General features: G+C 29.9%; 2 protein-coding genes across 3 annotated transcripts; one reads left to right on the plus strand and one right to left on the minus strand.

The window, feature by feature from the left end:
• Positions 1–687: 687 nt before the first annotated feature.
• On the minus strand, positions 688–7,361 carry LOC123271339 (calnexin-like). 2 transcript variants are annotated; one of them, XM_044737633.1, is made up of 7 exons: positions 7,085–7,361; positions 6,622–6,881; positions 4,522–5,477; positions 3,056–3,196; positions 2,430–2,552; positions 945–1,115; positions 688–873 (listed from the first exon to the last, which is right to left on the minus strand). In XM_044737633.1, the coding sequence occupies exons 2-7, from the start codon at positions 6,872–6,874 to the stop codon at positions 817–819; spliced, it is 1,701 nt and encodes a 566-aa protein (XP_044593568.1). In that variant the 5' UTR covers positions 6,875–6,881; positions 7,085–7,361; the 3' UTR covers positions 688–816. The 2 variants fall into 2 exon arrangements, with proteins under 2 accessions (XP_044593568.1, XP_044593567.1); XM_044737632.1 differs by lacking the exon at positions 2,430–2,552 and adding an exon at positions 2,779–2,904.
• A 236-nt stretch (positions 7,362–7,597) lies between these two features.
• On the plus strand, positions 7,598–16,295 carry LOC123271338 (sterol regulatory element-binding protein 1). Its single transcript, XM_044737631.1, has 7 exons — positions 7,598–7,925; positions 9,616–10,218; positions 10,295–10,526; positions 11,398–12,713; positions 14,897–15,198; positions 15,492–15,647; positions 15,709–16,295. The coding sequence occupies exons 1-7, from the start codon at positions 7,823–7,825 to the stop codon at positions 16,060–16,062; spliced, it is 3,066 nt and encodes a 1,021-aa protein (XP_044593566.1). The 5' UTR covers positions 7,598–7,822; the 3' UTR covers positions 16,063–16,295.
• The last annotated feature ends 7 nt before the right edge of the window (positions 16,296–16,302 follow it).

Consider the following 16,302-nt stretch of genomic DNA (forward strand, 5'->3'; position numbering starts at 1 on the left):
TTTGATCCCAGCTTGTGTATAATAATAATAATAATAATAATAATAATAATAAATCATAAATAATAGTCAATTATTACAACACAAATTGAATGAAATTTAATTAATAAACTGACAAAATACATTAAATAGTAAAAAGTTCTGCATAATTCAATTATAATAATTCGTAACAATAATATTTAATTAAATATATAATATTGTACTCGGTATTTAATATTAACTATAAGTGAACAAATAAAAACATACTTTATTAATATAATAAGGCAAATAGCTTCTCCATTGGACGTGAAAACGATTGGAAAAAAAAAAAAAACATCGTAATTGAGTTAAGTTAAATGAGATGAAGACCGTCGGGCCATTGATTATCATGCATATAATAAAATACTTTGGCCTCGGGCATGATGTAATTTTTTACAGGTATTGCAATGAAATCTTGCGTAATAAATTAGTAACACATTAATACCCATTACGTACTTTACTTATAAAACAATAAAAATTTAAGAAAAAAAAAAACAAACCATAATTGTGAATAATTAATAACACACGCACGATTAAAATTACTTTTTATCTTGATATTTATCAAATAACGACTTTATAGTTAAATGCACAAATGATTGTTCTAATTTTTTTTTTTTTTTTTTTTTTTATCATCATTACACTATTCAGTAATGGTGAAATTGGACCTTTAAATAATTTTCGTTATTTATTCATCCAATTATCCGTGAAATGTGGAATGTGAATATACATAACAAAATTCGATGGTAATTAAGTTAACATCTCTTACGCTTACAAATTTCTTTAAATTACGTTCAATTTTTATTATTCTTTATTCGCTTTTCTCCGACGAGGACCATCGCCGTCGCCAGTGTGTTCCTCCTTTAATAAAATAAACATTTATTTATAAAATAGATGAAAAAAAATTTTTTTTTTATTTAAATAAAATGTACCTTTTCGTTGTCGGCTTCTTCAGTCTCACTGGCATTATCTTGATGATCATCAGCGTCCGCTAAAGTTGCGGATTCTTGCTGTACATCTTCCTCGGCAGCATCTACTTGTTCATTCAAGTCTTCTTCAATTGCATTGAGTGATTCTTTATCGTCTAGTCTGTCATCTTTATCCTAAATAAATTAATAATAGTCTTAGAAAAAATTTTTAAAATTTAAGGTAAAATACCCAGTTACTAACACTGGCCTAGTTATTGACACTTGCAATTTTATTTTAATTAAAAAAAATAAAATAACTAATAAATTAATAAATAGTAGCAACCTTGGTGACTATGTGACTGCCGTGACTTGTGAACTATAAATGAATAAAATTTTGCTTTATTAAATAATGAGTATGGTAAATTGCACTGTACTTTCTTAAATATTGATGTTTTTTAAAATATAAGCTCATCCTGATGTTACACTCATCAAGAGCTTTCATTTGAGTACCCACATGCATTTTTGATATATTTTTCATATATACATATATGTAATATATATAAATATAAAAAATATATGAAAAATTGATGTCGGTATTCAAATGAAAGGTCTTGATGAGTGTAAAGTCGGGGTGAGCTAATATCTTTAAAAATGCCATTAGTTGACGAAATACAATATAATTTCTTAATTATTGACATTTTTAAAGATATAAGCTCATCCTGATGTTACACTCATCAAGAGCTTTCATTTGAGTACCCACATCAATTTTTCATAAATTTATATATATTATATATATGTATATATAAAAAATATATCAAAAATGCATGTGGGTACTCAAATGAAAGCTCTTGATAAGTGTAACATCGGGATGAGCTTATATCTTTAAAAATGTCAATGGTTCACGAGATATAAGGTCATTTCTTAACTATTGACATTTTTAAAGATATAAAATCATCCTGATGTTACACTCATCAAGAGCTTTCATTTGAGTACCCACATACATTTTCATATATTTTTCATACATATATATAATATATATAAATATATGAAAAATTGATGTGGGTACTTAAATGAAAGGTCTCGATGAGTGTAATGTCGGAGTGAGCTTATATCTTTAAAAATGTTAATAGTTTACAAGATACAATGTCATTTCTTAACAATTGACGTTTTTAACGACATCAAATTTTACTATAAAAACCCATTTTATCATATAAATACGCGCCACAAAATTTTGCTTATTCTCTTAATAATATAGATAATTTTTTAATTATAAAATTGTTTTTTTAATAACATTTTATTTTTTTAATTAGAATAAAACTGCAAATATCAAACAACTAGGCCAGTGTCAATAACTAGGTCTTTTACCTTAATTAAAAAAATTTGAAAAATTTTTTAAATTACAGAAAAAAAAAATTTGTTCCAAGTTTATAAGTGATACAAAAATTTTTTTCCATTTACTTGTGAGTAAATAATAATAATAATCTAGCAATAATCTAATGATCTAAATACCTGGGATTGGAAACAGCAACAATAAACTATAAGTAATACAGGTATACCAGCGACTAGAATATACACTGCCCAAATCCATGGGTTCTCGCTTGTGAAGTTAACAAATTGTCGCCAAATAGTCCACTAAGAAATACAAAAAATAATAACAATAATACATAATATATTAAAAGCGTACTCTACATATTAAACAGTAAAATATTAAATAATCGATTACTATCGCTGGGGAGTAGTAAATGTCAGATAGTAGATAATCTAGCGCTTAGATAAATAATTAATGAAGGCAATGAGGAAGGTCGCAGCATTATGTCATGGGAAATCGATTGCTCATAAGCAACAGCATTGTTGATACCTCCTTGGCCCTTTTGTAGAGGTACCAGATGTATATAGTTATAGGTATAGAGCAGTAGATAAAATAGGCAGCCCACCAGCCGGGCTTGTGATTCATTGACCGCATCAAACGACCCCATATTGTCACCTACGCGCCCGCATTATAAAACGTTTCACCAAAGTCCATAAATCAATTAATTCGTCAATAAAAAATGTATTAACTGATTAAACATTTATAAACTATAGTAGTTAGTCTATATTTAGTTTCAAGAGGAAGCTTTAAAGCTTCCATTACTCACGCTGTCTTGAGCTATCTTTTTTCGGTGAATCTCGAAGGTATCTTCTGCCCACTGCTTGGCTACATCTTCATCGTCGGTGATGATCAGGTTGTCAAAGTAGATGTCTGGGGACATTGACCAGAGTTCGAACCCAATAGCGTGCTGCAATATTAATATATTAATATTTTATTGTATAAGTGTGTTTTTTCATTTTTATTTTACAGCTTATAAGTCTTTGTTGGTAATTAATAATACAAAAAAAAAAATAATTTAATATTTTTCTTATTGAAAAATTTATAAAAAAAAAGAAAATTTAAAAAACAATTTTTAAAAATATTTTTTTAATTCTTATTTAATAAATTAAGAAAATAAAAAAAAATAGCAACCTTGCAGTCACTATGTGACTGCCGTGACTTGTAAACTGTAAATAAATAAAATTTTGCTTTATTAAATAATGATTTTTGTTAAATTGCACTGTACTTTTTTAACTAATGACGTTTTCAAAGATATAAGCTCACCCCGATGTTACACTTATCAAGAGCTTTGATTTGAGTACCCACATGCATTTTTGATATATTTTTCATATATACATATATGTAATATATATAAATATATGAAAAATTGATGTGGGTACTCAAATGAAAGGTCTTGATGAGTGTAACATTGGGATGAGCTTATATCTTTAAAAATATCATTAGTTCACGAGATACAAGGTAATTATTGACATAATTATCTTAATTATTGACATTTTTAAAGATATAAGCCCATTCTGATGTTACACTCGTCGAGAACTTTCATTTGAGTACCCACATAAATTTTTGATATATTTTTCATATATACTTATATATAATATATAATATACATAAAATATATGAAAAATTGAAGTGGGTACTCAAATGAAAGCTCTTGATGAGTGTAACATCGGGATGAGTTTATATCTTCAAAAATGTCAATGGTTCAGAAGATACAAGGTCATTTCTAAACTATTGACATTTTTAAAGATATAAACTCATCCCGATGTTACTCTCATCAAGAGCTTTCATTTGAGTACCCACATGCAATTTTGATATATTTTCCATATCTACATCTATATAATATATAATGTATATAAAATATATAAAAAATTGATGTGAGTACTCAAATGAAAGGTCTTGATGAGTGTAACATCATGATGAGCTTATATCTTTTAAAATGTCATTAGTTCACAAGATACAAAGTCATTTCGTAATTATGTATCTAGAGGCCACAATATTTTTCTTATTCTATTAATAATATAGATAATTATTAATATTTAATTAAATAAGTATCTTTTAAATTTTATATTATTGTAGAACTTAAAAGTCTACTGTGTTGGTAATAAATAAATAAATAATAAAAAAATAATTTATATTAGTATCCTTATAAAAAGTAAATAAATAAAATGAATAGCTGATCTATTTACAACGAGGTGATAAACTGTATTAAAATAAATTAAAACAAGTACGTACAATTGGAGACATCCGGAAAGGATGATCATCATTGAAATAATCCGGATTATGGATGAGTCTTGGTTTCCATTTACCTTTGTAATTAGGATTATCAATAAGAGGAGCGAGCCATTTGCCCTTGTACCTCGGATTCTTCTTCATTTTTTGCTTGTAAGGCCCACAACCAGCGATACCTTCGCACTTGGGGTTCGGAATTTCTGGAGGCTCCCACTCTCCGTCCATCTCCACGTCCCAGTCTTCGGGTTTTACTGCATCGGGATTGGGAATTGTCGGCGGCTCGTCTTCAAGCCAGCCTTCCGGGACAACATCATCTTCATCAACAATCTGAACCGGAGCATCTTCGTCCCAGTCTTCGGGCTTAACTGCCGTGGGATCTGGAATCTTCTCCCTGTCGTCCCAGTCTTCCGGTCTGGTGTCATTGGGGTCTTCGATCTCCAGCGGAGGATTCACCGGCGGCGTAAAGTCGTCGAGCAGAGAACCTTCGTTGACAATTTTGTTGTCTACTTTTATGATGAAAGAATTATCCGGGCGAATTACCAGAGTGTAAAGATGGGGGATCTTGTCCTTGAAGTAGTCTTCCAATCTTTCTTTAGGTTTCTTGCAGTGCTTCTCTTCAATAGTTCCATTTACTGGGTTCTTATGTCGGAAAATAAAGTGAAGCTTGTGATCGTTGCCGCATTTGTCTGGCCCGAACATTATTGTGTAAGGAGTTTTGTCGTGGAACTTTTTTAAATCTGCGTGTGCTGGGTCTTGAGTAAGCAATTTAAGATACGCTCCGCCGCACTCTTGGCCTTCCTGGAAGTTAACCTCGTACTGAACGATCAGTGGCTTGTCATCGAATTTAAATGGTTTGTTCAGCAATGCTGAAATTGCAGCGTGTCGAGCTTTGCTTTTTAAAACTAATCCTAAGTCTCCGTCTTGTTGATTTCTCAGAGACTCTTCCAACGACCAGACGCCTTTAAATTAAATTTATTTTATTTAAAATAAATTTATCAAAAGCTGTGATACTCAAATAATACATCTAACAATTTTTTAAATTAATTGTTATAAAAAAAAAATATTTTAAAAAATTTACACTTGTAATTTTTTTAATTTTCTATCTCGAGTTTTTTTGCTGAATTATTTTTATTGTAATTTGTTAAAAAATTGTTAGATGTCTTCTAAATTCAGTATCATTAAAAAACTAATTAATTAAAATTAATTTAGTAGATATTTAAGAATTTTAAGAGTTTTTGTAACAATTTATGGCAAAAAAAAATTATAAAAAAAATTGAGATCTAAAAATTTGAAGGAATTAAAAATCCAATTTTTTGGAACAAATTTGTTTGTTAAAAAAAAATTAAAAACCTGTGAATTGACTAAATTTAATGAAAATTAATTTAGCAGATATTTAAGAATTTTTTTAATAAATAAATTATAGCATAAAAAAAATTAAAAAAAAATTTGACATGTAGAAATTAAAAAAAATAAAAAGTGCAATTTTTAAAAAATAATTTTTTGGAAGAAATTTATTTGTTAGAAAAAAATTTAAAAATTGTAAATTGACAGCTCAATTTAATAAAAATTAATTTAGCAGATATTTAGTAATTTTAAGAATTTTTTTAATGAATAAATTATTGCAAAAAAAAAATTTTTTTTAAATAATTGACATCTAGAAATTAAAAAAATTCAATTTTTTAAAAATAATTTTTTGGAACAAATTTGTTTGTTAAAAAAAAATTGTAAATTGAGAGCTAAACTCAATGAAAGTTAATTTAGCAGATATTAAATAATTTTAAGAGTTTTTGTAACAATTTATCGCAAAAAATGATTAAAAAAATTGACTAGAAATTGTAAAAAATAAAAAAATCCAATTTTTTAAAAATAATTTTTTGGAATAAATTTATTAGTTAAATAAAATTAAAAAATGGTCAATTGACGGCCTACTTTAATAAAAATTAATTTAGCAGATATTTGATAATTTTAAGAATTTTTTTAATAAATAAATTATAGCAAGAAAAAAAATTGACAACAAATTTGTTAGTTAAAAAAAAATAAAAAGTGATCAAGTGACTGCTAACTTCAATATCATAATTAATTATTGAAAATTAAAAAAATTACCATCATATTTAGCAATATCTTCATCAGCTGACTCCTTTTTAGCTTGCGACTGTATCCAAACAGTTTTAAACCTCTCACTATCATCAAAACTCTCGGCTAAATAAGCAAATCCCGAGACAACGGGGCTGGTATACGAAGCTTTAGTATCTTCATCACTAAAATCTTGATCGTGAGAATGGCTTTCCTCACAGAAAATCTTAGTGGAAAAAAGATTTATAATTAGGACAAGTATCAAAGCTCTCGTTCTCGCCATTAGTTACCTAATAAGAGACAGAAAAAAAAAAAAAAGAAAAAAACAATTAATCATTTGTTTTATATAAGTCAAATTATATACACTTAAATTTCAATTTTAATCTAATTGTAAAATCAACTAACTAAAATGAAAAAAGTGATGCAATGAAAAGTAAATAAATGAAGTTAAGATAATAGAATTATAAAAGATAAAAATATCAATAAAACTTACCGATTTTAAAAATATACAATAGTAAAATAGATTTTATTTAAAACACAGCACAATTGAACATAATTTCCGGGGACTTGTAACAAAACACGCGTATTTTATTTATTAAATTAACTTAAATAATTATAATCTAATCTATTTACACGTAGTCAGTTTCTGTCTAGTCGGTCTAGATGTATTCATGTGTCGTGTTGCAAAAGTCCATTGATCACCGGGGAATTAGTGTCTATGACAATTAGGGAGTGTCCAGAGAGGAAACTGACTTATAAATATTATTTTCTTTTTAAATTACAGTGACATCTTCATAGAAACATGGCGGTCTCCTATTGGATGGAGTTTTAATCACAGAAATCTACCGCAGCGCCACCAACTTCTGCGCAGTAACAACTGGCGCTTTATAATTTCTTCATTTTTTAATTTTCCCGCTTTAATAACTTACAAAAAAATTCACCGAGGGCGCTGAAACTCCGCTGTCGACTTGTACTTTTTCCACGTTGTGACGCAATATCGTCTGATCCTCGTGGTTACTATGATTGGCTGACGTATAAGTCGGATGATCATTTTTAATTTTTTTTTTTATTATTAGTATTACCCACAACGTTTAATGATTCGCACGTATGTATGTTTACGTGAAACCGTTCAATTTTATTGAATTTACCAGCGCTATAAAATAATATTTTTTTATTATTTTGAAACTGAACCTGCAAAAAAAAAAAATAAGTGTTTGGACTGGTTTTAAGAATGGGGGACTCTGGAGGTACCTGGTCCTCAATTCAAGACACTGAATTTCCAAATTTTACAGCCGGTGATAGCTTCAATTTAAATGATGTCACTGGTTTTGATGGTGGGTATTCCTTATTTATAAATGTCACATTAAAAACATGTGTTTATTTTTTTTTTTTAGGTTTATTATTATAATTAAAGATGTTTTTATATTGATTGACTTTCATTAGATTTTATTTGACAAATACTTATCTAATCGTTTTGTATTTACGTTGAGAATTTTTAGAATTTTATTTACAATAATAAACATTGCATAAACATTATGTCAATATTTTATTGACTTTTAAATAGTGTGTATAGTTTATTTTTATATCTGTCAAATTTATTTATTTATTGAATTAATTTCAAAATATTGAGACTAATAATTTTTATTTAAATTGATTTGTAAAAATATTTTATAATTTATAATATTTAATTTAACAGAAAAAAATTTTTTAGATTTTTATAATAAATTATAACAAACAAAATTAAGCTAAAAAATTCCACAGGTAGAAATTAAAAAAAATTTTGAGTGAATTTTTAAAAATATTTTTTTTTAATATTGATTTATTAATTATTTATATTATTAAGAGAATAAGCAAAATTTTGTGGCCAGTGTATTTGTATGATAAAATGGGTTTTTATGGTTAAATTTGGTATGTAATTTATACTTAAATTTCTATCTCGCGACACATAATTAAGAAACGACCTTGTATTTCGTAAACTATTGACAATTTTAAAGATATAAGCTCATCTCGATGTTACACTCATCGAGACCTTTCATTTGAGTACCCACATCAATTTTATATATATTTTATATATTTATATATATATTACATATATGAATATATCAAAAATATATCAAAAATGCATGTGGGTACTCAAATGAACGCTGTTGATGAGTGTAACATCAAAATGAGCTTATATATTTAAAAATTTCAATAATTAAGAAATGACGTTGTATTTTGTCTACTGATGATATTTTCTACGATATAAGATCATCCTGGAGTTACACTCATTAAGACCTTTTATTTGAGTACCCACATCAATTTTTCATATATTTTATATATTTATATATATTACATATATGTATAAATGAAAAATATATCAAAAATGTATGTGGATACTCAAATGAAAGGTCTTGATGAGTGTAACATCAGTATGAGCTTATATCTTAAAAAATTTCAATAGTTAAGAAATGACGTTGTATCTTGTCAACTTATGATATTTTTAAATTTGAATTTTTCATATTTATATGTATTATTACATATATGTATATATGAAAAATATATTAAAAATGCATGTGGGTACTCAAATGAAAGCTCTTCATGACTGTAACATCGGGATTAGCTTATATCTTTAAAAAGGTCAATAGTTAAGAAAGTACAGTGCAATTTAACAAATATCTTATGAAATATTGACATTTTTAAAGATATAACCTCACCTCGACCTTACACTCATCGAGACCTTTCATTTGAGTACCCACATCAATTTTTCATATATTTTATATATTTATATCTATTACATATATGTATATATGAAAAATATATCAAAAATGCATGTGGGTACTCAAATGAAAGGTCTTGATGAGTGTAACATCAAAATGAGCTTATATCTTTAAAACCGTCAATATTTAAGAAAACACATTACAATTTAACAAAATTCATTATTTAACAGCAAAATTTTATTTATTTATAGTTTACAAGCTACGGCAGTCACATAATGACTGCAAGATTACTAGTCAGATTTAATTAACGAATTTAATTTTCCAGATCTGTTAAAAAACTGCGAAAGCGAGTTGATGAAAAATGAACACTTATTTGGCGACGAGACATTTCTATCAGACCTCAGCGACCCAATCGCGATGGAGAACGACCAGTTTAATTTCCTGGACATGAACATCGACAATGACTTCAAGGATACAAATTTAATGGGAAAGTTAGCGGAGCCAAATGTGATGGTGATGGCGCCTAACGCTGCTCAGGTTCCTCACCAGGTATCTCCGCCTCAACAATCACCGCAGCCTCAACCACAACCTCAACAAAAACCCCAGCAACACAAGAGACACGCAAGCGTTCCAGACGGACAGCTGCCCAACCAACCGAAGAAATTAGCAACCCACCCGGCATCTCCAGTACCCACAGTCTTTGCTTCTCAGTACACGCTTCCTCAGAACGTTAATTTTACTCTTAAATCACCAGTTGTAACTCTGGCTCCTGTAAATACTAATCAGCGACAATTGTTACTACCGGCTAAGTTGATCAAGTCTGAGTCTGTCGTTTATCCAAGAGGCTCTCAGGCGATTACTTCGACCCCGGTGCCTCATCAAATTCATACTTTTGTAAATGCAGCTAATGGAACTGTCCTGGCTACTGGTAATTTATAAATTCTATTCAATATTCAATTTTAATTTTAATTATTTTATCTTTTATTTTAATAATTTTTTTAAAGGCATACCGGTAGTCCTAGACACCGATAAAGTCCAGATAAACCGTATGAACACGTCACCAGCTGTCGGGGTCCCCAAAGTACGTGAGGTCAAGCGAAGTGCGCACAATGCCATAGAACGTCGTTACAGAACGTCAATAAATGACAAGATAATTGAATTGAAAAATATAACTGTTGGTGTGGACGCTAAACTCAATAAATCAGCAATCTTACGCAAAACAATTGATTACATCAGGTTTGTTTTTAATAAACATAACATTAACATAAAACATTTATGACATTGAAGTTAGGTATGACCATTTTTCAATTTTTTAAACACTTGACGCTTAAAATTATTTTATTTCCAATTTTTACTTATAAATAAGTAAATTTATTTATAATATGTATATTAGTACTAGAAATATATTTATCACATTAAATTTAGCAGTCACTTGATCATTTTTTAATTTTATTTCACAAAAAAATTATTATGAAAAATTGCATTTTTTATTTCTATGTTAATTTTTTTTGCCATAATTTATTTGTTGAAAAAATGATTAAAATTATCAAATATCTGTTAAATTAATTTTTATAAATTTATAAAATTAAATTTAGCAGTCACTTGATTATTTTCCAATTTTATTTAACAAAAAAATTATTTAAAAAAAATTCCATTTTTAACTTTTTAAAATTAGTCAATTTTTTTTTCTAATTTTTTACTCATAATTTATTAAAAATTTTCATAAAATGATTAAATATCTACTAAATTAATTTTCATAAATTTATAAAATTAAAATTAGCAATTACTTGATTATTTTTCAATTTTATTAAAAAAATTTTTTCATAAAACTATTTTCAAAAATTCCATTTTTAACTTTTTAAAATTAGTCAATTTTTTTTTCTAATTTTTTACTCATAATTTATTAATTAAAAATCAAATATCTGCTAAATTATTTCCCATAAAAAATTAATTTACTTAATATTTAAGTTCTCGTCCATATTCTAAAATATTTAAATGATTAAATCTTGGGAATTTGGACAATAAATGAAGATGTTAAATTATAGGAATTGCCTATAAGGTAATTTAAATATTAATTTATTTATTTATTGCTCTATTTATAATTCAGATTCTTACAAAACTCAAACGCGAAACTCAAAGCGGAGAATATGGCAATGAAAATGGCAGCTCAGCGACAAAACCTCCGAGACCTCTTATCCTGTGGCGAGCTGACACCGCCGCGATCAGACTCCAGCGAGCCTTCTTTGTCCCCAGCACCAGCTCCTCTTTCCCCAGCTTCACCATTGTCCATCAAAGAAGAGCCCGACAATTTCCAACACAAGCCTCAGCACTCAGTGAGCGGTCTTGGAGACCACACTCGCCTTACACTCTGCGCTTTCCTTCTCGTCTTTATCGCCTTCAATCCTCTTCAATTCGCGATGAACAAAGTCGGAAGATTTAATAGCGATTTAACAGAGTCGAAATTCGACGGTAGAACAATTTTAACTCACGAGGAACCAACTGAGCCTGCGTCAATCGTATGGAACAGTATTATCCTCTGGTTCGTCAACGCTTTACTTCTAGTCGGCGGTCTTTATCGCCTTCTTCTTCACGGAGACCCGGTGATTCCAACCGAGAGCAAAACTTTCTTAGAATTGCGACGCTGGCGGCACCAAGCAGAGTTCAATATGTCGATAAATGACAACGAGAAAGCTCACTCGGATCTACGAAGGTGTCTCGGCTACTTCAACAGGACTCTACCGAGTTCCAGGATGGAAATTGGACTGACGACTCTGTGGCAAATAGTCCGGCAAGTTCTCTACAGACTCTGGATCGGAAAGTGGATCCTCCATGCTGGCAAGTGGCTCTCCCAAAGCTCCGAGCGTCAGCAGACCGAAATCTCAACCATGGAACTAGCGATGGTCTACCAGAGAATTCTGTGCCTCCGTTTGTCAGAAGGATCCTCCAATGCGACTCTCTTCTTGGCTTTGTCAGCTGTTAATTACGCCGAGGCTGCCGGCGAGTGTATTCCCAAAGTTTCTCTGGCAGAAGTTTACATCAACGCTGCTCTTTGCTTCAAACAGTCGATGTTCTCCCTTGTTCATAAATATTATCTCAATAAAGCAAGAGCTGTTCTTGCTACTTGCGTGGTACCTTCCAAGTTCAAGTGGATCATGACTAATGAAGGTGCCAAGTTTTTCACGTCACACAAGTGGCAGTACGGAGATTGTCCAGTCAGCGAGTTCACCTCTCAGAGTATCAAGACAGACCCTCTGTCTTTTACTGCACGTGCTTATCGGGAATATCTTGTTGGTCAGTGTCTTAGACTCTTGACTGGCACCGCTGGAGACTCGCATGCTTCTACTATTTTGGCGCTTGCGGAAAATATTGTTGCTTCTGCTGATGTGGAGATTGGATTTCCGAATCAGGGCAGCGATGGCCAAGGTAAGATTTTTTATTAATCATTTTTACAATTTAATTATTTATTAAATTCTGAAATTTTGGCTCGAAAATTAAACAAAAATAAAAATAATTAATTTATTTGGTGATGCCTAGAAAAATTAAAAAATAAATAAATGAACAGTGTTATTAATAATATTGCAAAATATGTTTTTTGAGCTTAATTATAAAAAATAAATAATTATTTATTTATTTGAAAAGAAACGCCTTCGGTAATTTACAACAATATATTTTCACATTATAATTGTGTAGAATGTTTAGTTAATATTTATATAATAAATATTTACACGGAAAGAACAAGATACTGGATATAATCCCAGATTATATTCAGTGATATCTGTGGTGGAACAAAATTTCAGATAGTAGCTAGAAAAATCCAGATTATACTAAGTGATATCTGGATTAAGGTAAAAGACCCAGTTATTGACACTGGCCTAAATGATTGACACTTGCAATTTTATTTTAATTAAACAAATAAAATGTTCTCAAAAAACCAATTATCATAAAATTTACAATTTAAAAATTATATTTATTAATTTATTAGAGTCGATTTGTTTTATTTAATTAAAATAAAATTTCAAGTGTCAATAACTAAGCCAGGGTCAATAATTGGGTCTTTTACTTTATACTCATTGTAATCTGGATTATACTAGCTACTATCTGAAATTTTTTTTTCACTCAATATAATCTGGGATGATATCCAGTGTCTTGTTCTTTCCGTGTAGATAATATTTATTTATTTATTTAATATTTATTTATTCAAGAGATTTGAGAGAAGAAAAAAACAAAAAAAAATTTTACTAATTTATAATTGATAATTTATAATTACTAAATAATAAATAGTTTTACTTGCACGACTTTCGTCTCTTACAAAGTTTTTACATATTTTGTATCTGTATATTAATTATATATATTATTTCTCTTTCCATTTAATCTTTCTATTTTTATTTTCTTTTCTTTTTTTCTCTTGTTTGCACGTCGTTGTTCTGGTGACCCTCCTGCCCCAAACTCCGCAATCCCGTTTTTTCCCTTAGGATCTCTTCAATTTTTCTGAAGACCGTGCATGCTCTTACGTCTATTCTTCCCTTTAGTACTTCTATTAGTCTTTCTTCTACCTTTTCATTTTCTAAATCTTTCCATTCATTTAAGAAACTCTTTCCTTCTTCTCCTACTTTTTCATATATTTCTTCACATTTCATTATATGTATCAGGGTTTCTTCTTCCCCCTCACATACTCTACATCTCCAATCCTTATATCCTTTCTTTCCCCCTCTTCCTATGTTCCCACATCGTACCCTCGCCCATGTTTCCTTGTCTTCTCTACTTATTTCATCTTTTCTCCAATAGTAGTTTTTATCTTTGTCTATTTTTATTTTCTTGTATAATTTGCAATATGATGATTTCTCTATTGCCTCTTCGTCTTCTTTTTTTTGCTTCTTCTTTTATCCTCATTATCCCTTTATCCAGCTTTGTTTCTATTTCTTCTATTTCTTGTTCTTTATATATCATCCTGACTACTTCCTCACAGCCCATTTTTGTTAGTATTTTTTTTACTTCTTTACCCCATTTTGTTGCTCTTCCGTTTAGTATACCTCTCATTTCTTCTTTCACCACTATCCTTGGCCATCTTTCCCTGACCATTTTGATCACGTCCTTTATATATCGTACTGCTCTCTCTTTTAGTGTTATTTCTATATCCTCGACTCCCATTTCTCCCCTCCATATGTACTCTGGTGTGTCCCAACTCACTCCTAAAGCCATCTTGTACAACCTTTATGCACCCTCCTAATCTCCTCCCATTTTTCCCACCCCCACACTTCTACTCCATACATAGCTACAGATTTCGCCACCGTGTTTGTTCATCAGATACATCCTCTCTCTTATGCTGTTCCTTTTGCTTCTCTTTATTATATGCCCCATACCGCGTTCGTTGCTTTTTGTGCTTTTCTTGCCATCTCCTTTCTTTGCTTTGCTGCACTATTCTTCGTCGCAAACCAGTATCCTAAACATTTCACCTCTTTTACTTCCCCTTCATATGTCCATTTTTTTTCTTTTTTCTTTCTTCCTCCATTCCTGCATATTATTATCTTTGTTTTCTCTGCATTTACCTCCATCTTATTTTCTTTGGTATATTTAATTTATAATTACTATTTAAAATTATTTCTTAGATCGTGAAGACCCAATTGGACTATGGTGGGGTGCAGTATTTTGTGCTGCAGCAAACTGGAGATTAGGCAACGAAGATTCATCTTGGACGCTTGTAGAAAGTAAATTTCCGTATGGAAAAAATTACAATGAAAACGACGCTTCATCAAACGGCAATCCACTGCCTTATGCAGTCCTTTGCGTTCTTCAAGCAGCTAAACGCTCGACTAGGTCGTCTATTCGACTTATTGATCAAGCTGGGGAATATTTACAACACTCGATGGTCTACTACCATTGTAAACAACAATCACCGCATAATGTACAGGTACAAATTGTAGTAGACGCTTGTTTTTAATCACAAGTTACTTCAAAAAAATTTTGATGATAAAAAATACCTCTTACGTGTGTGCATTGTAGTTGCATTGCATGAATTTTAACAGTGCAATACTTCTGCAGTGCAACACTCGTGACAGAGCTTACCAACAATTAAGAAATATTTATTTAATTTAATTTATTGATTGTAAGATTTAATATTTATTTCTTTATTTAATTTAAATATTCCATTTATTTTATTTCTAGATAAAAATTTATATTAAAAAATTTTTTTGATATTTTTAGTTGGTTCAATTGTGGCTCTGTGATTGTTTATTGGAATTAAGAACAGTCTTGTGGCAAGGACTGGGTGGAGAAACAGGTCAAACAGCGGTCAACACGTTCCTTGCAGCTTTTCAACGTGATTTAGCTCGTTTAAGACAGCTAAGTCAATATATTCCGGTAAATATAAATTATTAATAAATTTTTGAATAAATAATAATAAATAAAAATTTTATTTCAGTCCGTATTACCAAGGATATTTTTGTACGAAGCAACGGCGCGAATAATGGCAGGAGCAACTCCAGTAAAAACGCAATTGCTTCTTGACCGCAGCTTGCATCATCGCAATTCTCGCTCCTCAATTATTTGTGGCAAGGATCGTTCCCACGAAAACGGCAACGGAGAACGAGAACACGCAGCAGCGCTCTGTCTCGCGTGTCGTCATCTTCCCGTGCTTTTGCTAGCATCTCCCGGTGAACGAGCCGGAATGCTGGCAGAAGCTGCTAAGACACTGGAGAGAATTGGAGACAGAAAAAAATTGCAAGAGTGTTATGAACTTATGCGCCAGCTTGGTCCGGCTATTTCTGCTAATTAATTATACTTACGTCCATTTCACTGTAAATAAAACTCGAAGCCTTACTGTTCAATTGATATTTTTTTTTTAATATTATTATTAACTATAATTATTATGTACAGACTCCATCGCAGGCATACTAATAAACCGAAAAAAATGATAATTAATATATTAATATATTTACGTAAATAATTATTTTCTGACATATGTATGATTTATAATATTTAAAATATAAAATGAATTTATTTTTATTATTTATTG

This window comes from Cotesia glomerata, linkage group LG9 (assembly GCF_020080835.1).
Source record: "Cotesia glomerata isolate CgM1 linkage group LG9, MPM_Cglom_v2.3, whole genome shotgun sequence".
Lineage (NCBI taxonomy): Eukaryota > Metazoa > Arthropoda > Insecta > Hymenoptera > Braconidae > Cotesia > Cotesia glomerata.